Source organism: Lactuca serriola, chromosome 2 (assembly GCF_051521515.1).
Source record: "Lactuca serriola cultivar US96UC23 chromosome 2, Lser_US96UC23_V15, whole genome shotgun sequence".
In the NCBI taxonomy this organism is placed as follows: Eukaryota; Viridiplantae; Streptophyta; class Magnoliopsida; order Asterales; family Asteraceae; genus Lactuca; species Lactuca serriola.
This window is the reverse complement of record NC_136409.1, coordinates 17,070,613-17,078,486: the sequence shown is the minus strand read 5'-3', so window position 1 is coordinate 17,078,486 and position 7,874 is coordinate 17,070,613. Positions and strand designations below refer to the sequence as shown.

At 37.3% G+C, this 7,874-nt stretch overlaps 1 protein-coding gene across 3 annotated transcripts; it reads left to right on the top strand.

The window, feature by feature from the left end:
- Nucleotides 1–373: 373 nt before the first annotated feature.
- LOC145085995 (DNA mismatch repair protein MutS, type 2) lies at nt 374–5,463 on the top strand. 3 transcript variants are annotated; one of them, XM_079023703.1, is made up of 19 exons: nt 374–755; nt 895–1,023; nt 1,171–1,338; nt 1,413–1,496; nt 1,669–1,719; nt 1,799–1,855; nt 1,924–2,006; nt 2,188–2,311; nt 2,384–2,443; nt 2,574–2,753; nt 2,822–2,911; nt 2,978–3,125; nt 3,259–3,386; nt 3,945–3,992; nt 4,108–4,238; nt 4,316–4,398; nt 4,498–4,672; nt 4,771–5,032; nt 5,131–5,463. In XM_079023703.1, exons 1-19 carry the CDS (start codon nt 489–491, stop codon nt 5,158–5,160), a joined length of 2,298 nt encoding a protein of 765 aa, XP_078879829.1. In that variant the 5' UTR covers nt 374–488; the 3' UTR covers nt 5,161–5,463. The 3 variants fall into 3 exon arrangements, with proteins under 3 accessions (XP_078879829.1, XP_078879828.1, XP_078879830.1); XM_079023702.1 differs by having other exon boundaries at nt 4,771–5,036; XM_079023704.1 differs by having other exon boundaries at nt 618–755; nt 899–1,023; nt 4,771–5,036.
- Nucleotides 5,464–7,874: the final 2,411 nt, after the last annotated feature.

The window sequence follows — 7,874 nt, the reverse complement described above, 5'->3', positions numbered from 1 at the left end:
TATATTTCATACATATATTATACTCATTTCGTAGGGAATTAAAAACCATAAATTTTAATATATATTTTTATATTTTTTTAATAGGTATATAATTTTATAAATATTAAAAAAGATAAAAAAAAATAAATAAATGGACCAATCATGTGAAGAGTGAGAATGCGGGATCCCCAACCCCACCGTCTTCCCACGCTAGTCTTTCCGCACCCACGGTGCGGTGTCCCCCTGTGCGGGAAACGTCCCGCACCTCTCCCCGCTCACCGCTCCCTAAGAGGAGCGCGGACCTGTTAAGAGGCTAAATTGGCTAAATATCAAACAGAGGTTACCTTTTACTGGACCTGTTAAAGGTGAATCAAACGGGTTACATTTCTAATGGCTATGAAAATACTGTGGTGCACTTTTTGGGAGATAATTTTGGTAGCAAATAACCTCCACAACATACATCTTCTCCCTCAATGTCACCGTCTCCAGAAATTCCAAGCTTTTGAAGAATGATTTCTTCTATAATCTCCATGCTTCCAATCTCTTCATCATTCACTTCCACCAGTATTACAACAACCACCACCATCAACTGTTCCATAACTATACGATACAAAGCAACAGCCTTCCTAAAAAAATCGTCGTCTCAAACCCACCTTAACTCCAAATCCCCCCAATCTCCCGTTGTTGAAAATACTCTTAGGGTTCTCGAGTGGGATAAAGTCTGTGATTCGGTTGCTTCATTTGCGGGTACCTCATTCGGACAACAAGCCACCAAGGTTACTCTCTCTGTATTCTGAAATTTCCTTTTCTATAATCCTTTGTGTGCTTCTATATCTTGATTACTGAGGTAGTTACTATAAATAGACCACGACACTGATGAATGTTTTTTTTTGTTTGTTTTGTGTTATTTGGTAGGCAGAGCTATGGTGTTTGGATCAGTCATATCAAGAGAGTTTGAGACTATTAGCAGAGACAAATGCGGTTGTCGAAATGCACAATCATGGTGGTTGTATCATGGATTTCACATCCCTCAATATCGCATTGGTTAGTGCTTTCTAAACTTAACTTAGGGTTTCCATTTTGATCATAAACCTTGATTTAATTGCATTGATTATTTATCCTGCTATCAGTTCATCCATCGCTTAAAAATGATAAGTAGTAGATAATCTTTTTCAACCATTCTTGTTGTAGGTAAAATCTGCTATACAACATGCTCACAGGGGCTTTCCTGTTGATGGGATTGAAGCAATAGCCCTTGTAACCATGCTACAGTTGGCTGACTCACTTCAGATCAATCTTAAAGGTGCAATAAAGGAAGACTCAGATTGGCTACAACGTTTCATGCCAATTGCAGAAATGGTATATTTATGATTAGTGTTTACTTTGTCTTTACAACATATTTCTTTTTCATGCTTTTGCTTTTTATATTGCAGATCATGGATATGTCCATCAGTCGCCCTTTAATAAAGTTAATACAAAGTCTTGTAGATGAAGATGGCTGTGTGAAAGATTCAGCGGTATGCCACTAACACATTGTATGACAACATGCTTAGATTAGATCCTTGTGTTTCTTGTTAGAATCATGTCAAAAGGAAAAAAGAAAACATTTTTATTGGTTACAGAGGACTTTTGTTATATGGCCATGTTGTGCTAATTTCATTTTCTTCCCACCTCACTTCAATTTTTCAGAGTCCTACCTTGAGAAGATCTCGTGAACAAGTTCGATCTCTTGAAAGAAAGGTTCCATACTTCCATCTATTTCCTTGAGTCTAATTGTTAATTTGTATGTCACTAACATGGATTCTTCTTTTTCATTCAGTTATCCCAGTTGATGGAGAGTCTAATCAGTAATGAGATGAAAGAAACATCATCTGTGGTAAGTAATCTTTACCTTTCTTTCTCTTATGGTTTTACACTACTGATCTTTTCCCCTAACTGATGTAGGAAGTAAGCAAAACGGATGGGAGATGGTGTATAAAATCAGGAACTGATCTAAAAAGAAGCTTTGATGGTCTATTGTTATCAAGGTGCATCTGTCTAATGTTGTCAATGCTAAAAACTAACATCCAGATTTCATATACTGTTTCTTTTGCAGCCTTAATTGTAACATTGCATGCATTTCAATGATTTTTGAATTGCAGCTTTAGATATAGAAATGTAGGTATTATTGGCATTAGCTGAGAGATAAAGTAAATAGTGTTGTTGTAGTGGTTCAGGAACAGGAAGTGTTGTGGAGCCACTTACTGCAGTTCCATTAAATGATGAGTTGCAACAAGCAAGAGCTTCAGTAGCCAAAGCTGAGGCTGATGTTCTTCTAGGAATAACACAAAAGGTAACTCCTTAATTCTGTTCTCTTCTCTTACTTGTTGTGTTCTCTTAACGTTTGTTTTTCCTTCACACACAGATGCAAACAGATCTTGATGACATAGAGAACTTGTTGGATACTATAATCCAATTAGATGTGGTGAGTATCCTAAATTCCTAATCCAATCCATCTCTGATTGACTTTCTTTCAGGTTTAGACTTTAGATCCCTATTCCTCATATTCACATAATCTGTACAATAACTTTGGTTCATGAAACAAATGCTTGCAGATCAATGCTAGGGCAACGTATAGTATTTCATTTGGTGGGACTTATCCAGATCTGTTTTCCTCTGAGGACTCCAACTCAAAATGGAAATTGTATCTTCCAAAAGCTAATCATCCTCTACTACTTCAACAGCATCGACAAAATCTGCACAAGGCTATGAAAGATCTCAGTGATGCTAATGCTGTAAGTCACACACACAATTAAAAGCACCTTATGTTTACTTTAGTAACGATTATTTCAAAACTATTCAGGAAATTAGAAGGAGAAGACAACAGGCAGGTATTATTGCTAGTCAGAGAGAAGAAGAAACATCAACAACTCTCTCATCTCTGGAAGCACAAGTGAGTTGATAATTCATTGGTCATTGTTTTTGATATTTTTTATATGTTATAATAATCTTTTTTCAGGTTGCAAAGGTAAAACAATCATCTCCTGTTCCAGTTGATATATTCATAGCACAGAACACTAGGGTTCTGGTTATAACTGGCCCAAACACTGGAGGGAAGACCATTTTCTTGAAGACAGTAGGGTTAGCTGCCATGATGGCAAGATCAGGCATGTATGATATATACATATATTTTTACATATATGTAGCTTTAGTTGGAAATTAAGGAGTGAAGAGCCTTTTAGCTAGTAATTATGTTATGTTGTTTGTATATGTTGGTGATTGATTGTTTTTTCCATTCAGGTCTTTATGTGTTGTCATCTGAACCTGTAAAGATGCCATGGTTTGATTCTGTATTTGCTGATATTGGTGATGAGCAGTCTTTGTCTCAATCTTTATCTACCTTCTCAGGTCATCTCAAACAAACTAGTGTACGTGAGTAGTTACTTGGTAACATTGTTAAGTCAAGTTATATATATTCTTTCTTGAGTAAATTACACGAATGGTCCCTATGGTTTAGAGTAATTTGTGCGTTTGGTCCCTAACTTATTTTTTTAACTCGGAAGGCCCCTACTGTTTGTTTTTGTTACGTGCTTGGTCCTTGTTATACCTAAAAAAACTATTTTGCGCTTGATTTTTTTTTTTTTTTTAATTTATTTAAATAAACACATCTCCAACCCTACCCCCTCACCTTACCTTACCTGCCCCATCAGTTTTCCCTATTTAAATAATCGTCTTTTTAGGTAAGACAGGGACCAAACGTGTAACAAAAACAAACAGTAGGGACCAAACGTGTAACAAAAACAAGCAGTAGGGACTTTCCGAGTTAAAAAAATAAGTTAGGGACCAAGCGCGCAAATTACCCCAAACCATAGGGACCATTCGTGTAATTTACTCTTCTTTCTTGGTGTATTAATATACTATTCTTTGTTGAAAAGTGCTAGCAACTCCCTATTTGTAAAAAGTTACTTGGTTTTTGTATATCTCAGGACATTCTGGCACACTCAACAAGTCAATCATTAGTGCTCTTGGATGAGGTACTATACTATTCTATGACTATATATATATATATATATATATATATATATATATATATATATATATATATATATATATATATATATATATATATATATATATATATGTTTTTAGGTGGGTGCAGGTACGAATCCTTTAGAAGGAGCTGCTTTGGGGATGTCACTCCTTGAGTGCTTTGCTGAAGCTGGACCCTTTTTGACAATGGCTACCACCCATCATGGTGAGCTTAAAACCCTAAAATACAGGTAAGGCTACTTCATAATCATACATGTTTTTTTTAATTATTATTTTTTTTCTGAAAAAAATAACAAAACCTCGACAGCAACGATGCCTTTGAAAATGCATGTATGGAGTTTGATGAAGTGAAGTTGAAGCCGACATATAGGATCCTCTGGGGAATTCCAGGTCTTTCTCTCTCCTCCTCTTTCTTGTGTCAATATATTGCTAGCTTTTAATCTGTTGTTAACATATGATATGATATGATATGATGTGATGTGAATGCAGGACGTTCAAATGCAATAAACATAGCTGAAAGACTAGGACTTCCTGATGTGATTGTAGATAATGCTCGTCAACTCCATGGAACATCAAGTGCAGAGATTAATCAGGTTATAGAAGATATGGAGAAGTTGAAGCAGAAGCTTCATGACCATATTCATGACACACAACATCATCTTAAGTCAGGACTTGTTCTGTGTCATCTATTATTATTATAATAATACAAGTGTAGTTATGAATAAAAAAAAAGATATGTTACTATTTACCACTGCTTTTCAGGCTTGCTAGGGAACTTCATAGAAATCTAGTTGTTAGCGAACGTAGGATCAACCAACATGCAACCAGTCAAAGATACAGAAAAATCCAAGAAATATCAGATGCAGGTGGAGTGTCACGTTCCATACTTCATAAAAAAGTTAGACAGGTGCGTGCATCCCCATCCCCACCCCCACCCCCCAACTCACCTCCACCTACCTCCTCTACCAGTCACACATCTACTACTGTTACACAAAACGTTGCAGCAAAGTCAAGCAACAGCAATGTGGGTATGTACTTACACGTAAAAAAGATGTTTATTTTATTTTATTTTACTTTAGCTGATTAGTAATATTGCGAAACAAAAACACATGGAAATTGCAGAAGAAGAAAAGAGGAGGAGCAAAGTTGTGAAGGTAGGTGATATGGTGCATGTTTCTAAATTTAACAAGAAAGCAATTGTGTTGAAAGTAGATCCTAGTAAAGAAGAAATAGTAGTTCAAGTTGGGAACATGAAGTTGAAGTTGACCTTAGCAGATGTTGTAACTTGATGTTGTCCATTCCTTTCTAACCATAAACCGGGAAGTTGTCATCCTTGTATAAGGAATCATTTTTATGTGGATGCGCATGCACATGATTATACCAAAAAACCCATTTTATTTTGTTAGGCCAGTACAAAAAAACTGAATATACCAAAATTCATATTTTTTTTTTGTTCTTTTTAAATAGTGATCAATGTTGATGTATAAAAAACGATTTTTTTCTTGTTTTTTTGGCCACATTGTACAACAGCTATGTTCAAATTTATATGTAAATATGTACTTTATCAAAATTTTATAAAATCAAGTCCATAACTATTTAAAAAGAACAAAATATTTAAAATAATGATCAACTAAATAAATATAAGTTAAAAATATTTAAAATTTTGAATGGGTTGGTGGGTTGTAAATGGATAAGTAATTTTAACCCAAACCTAACCCATTTAATTAAACGTGTTAGACGGGTTGACCTATTTAATTAAGTGGGTTCAAAATCTCAACCCAACCAACTATTTATTAGGTTAGTTTGGCGGGTTCGGGTTTGTTACGTGTGACAATCCGGGACTTCAATCTTGTACAATTAATCAATTCAATCAATATTCAACTTGTTTTGTCGATTTCTAGTGCTATTCAAGGGGTCATTTAAGTGTTATAAGCTTGTATATAACCAAGGTTAAAGGTTGAGTATAGGAATGAGTCGGAGTGTTGAATAGTGAGAAAATTGGGCCATACACACCTCTTGGAGGAGTGTACGGCCGTACACACGGGTGTGCGGCCGCACACCCACTCCCTTGGCAGCACACTCACTTTTGACAGCACTTACACTCCTATATAAAGGGTAGTCCCCTTCCTTTCATTCCTTTAGCACCTTGGCAGCACACAACATCATTTCCTCTCAAGTTTCTCCAACTTTGAACCTTCCAAAGCTTCAAAAACGTGAGTAATCCATCCCTTAACTTGTTGTGCATGAAGAACCTCTTGATCTAGGCCTTGAATCATGAAAGTCCCGTCCTGTTCTTCATCTCGTTGAAGGAGTGTGACCACACACTCCTGTGTGCGGCCATACACTCATGTGTGCGGCAACACACACATTTGTGCGACCATACACACACACACACCATAGGACCACAAACCCATTTCTAAGACCCTAAACTTGTACTACAACCAAGTATGGGCCTAGGACACTTCATGGATACAAGTATGGACCTTGAAAACACCTCAAAGGCACCTTCCATCATGAGTGTACGGCCGCACACCCTTTGGGCCGTACACACCTTTAAAGTGGCCATACACCTCACTCATGCAATCCCTTGAGGTCCTAACACTTAGTGCAAGTAGTCCCAAGTTCTTAGAATGGTTCTTCATCACATCTAGTGGTGAAATACCATCATTTGACTCCTTTGTGTGTCATTACTTGTTGATTAGGATCAAATCAACACACTCCTGTGTGCGGCAGCACACTCCTGTGTGCGGCCACACACTCATGTGTGCGGCAACACACACATTTGTGCGACCATACACACACACACACACCCTATAGGACCACAAACCCATTTCTAAGACCCTAAACTTGTACTACAACCAAGTATGGGCCTAGGACACTTCATGGATGCAAGTATGGACCTTGAAAACACCTCAAAGGCACCTTCCATCATGAGTGTACGACCGTACACCCTTTAGGCCGCACACCCATGGCCGTACACACCTTTAAAGTGGCCATACACCTCACTCATGCAATCCCTTGAGGTCCTAACACTTAGTGCAAGTAGTCTCAAGTTCTTAGAATGGTTCTTCATCACATCTAGTGGTGAAATACCATCATTTGACTCCTTTGTGTGTCATTACTTGTTGATTAGGATCAAATCGTGGTCAAGGCTTCACTTGAACATCCCGCATTCCGTATCGATCCTTCATTCAAATCACCCGAGGTGAGTTCATACCCCTACATTTTTCCGTATTTCTAATGTTTTCGGGGGGGGGGGGGGGGGGGGATACAAGCTAAACATAAATGTTTTCAAAACTCATGAAATTCTCATACTTTAACCCTTTTGTACTATGTTGAGCATAAGGGTCGTTTTTCACTAAAATTGCATAGTTTTTCCGGATCTGCTGTTCACTACGTTATTCATGCAAACTATAATCGTTATAGTTTGAGATTTTTCTAAACATAACAAGTATAGAAACTTTCACTACTAAATGTATGCACTATGACATAAATAGTTTACAGTTTGCATAACTACTTTATCACGTTTTCATAACTGTAATTATCACAACAAACGGTATACATTCGGATTTTCACTACGGTAGAACGCTACTACACTACATGTAAACTAGATTGTACGATACTGTGAGGCGCTACTTCACTACTATACCCTTAGGTGTACAGGGATAAATCCTATCATAATATAACCAGAGTCTCCTGGAGGGAGAGCGTGAGATTTGTGAATAGATCTATTCGGGACTGACAATCCCACACCCGAACTGCTAGCTACAGTTAGGCAGACATGCCTAAGGTGACAAATGTCATTTAACTCGACGCCAGAAGAACGTTGGAAAGGTCTCTAGTCATATCATATATGGTTATACGGC

What these genes read in the sequence shown, in the direction of transcription:
- LOC145085995 (XM_079023702.1), top strand. Translation starts at nt 489, where the DNA reads ATGATTTCTTCTATAATCTCCATGCTTCCAATCTCTTCATCATTCACT. An exon ending in CATCCCTCAATATCGCATTG is followed by an intron (nt 1,024 to 1,170) that starts GTTAGTGCTTTC and finishes TTCTTGTTGTAG; the next exon opens with GTAAAATCTGCTATACAACA. An exon ending in TGAAAGAAACATCATCTGTG is followed by an intron (nt 1,856 to 1,923) that starts GTAAGTAATCTT and finishes TAACTGATGTAG; the next exon opens with GAAGTAAGCAAAACGGATGG.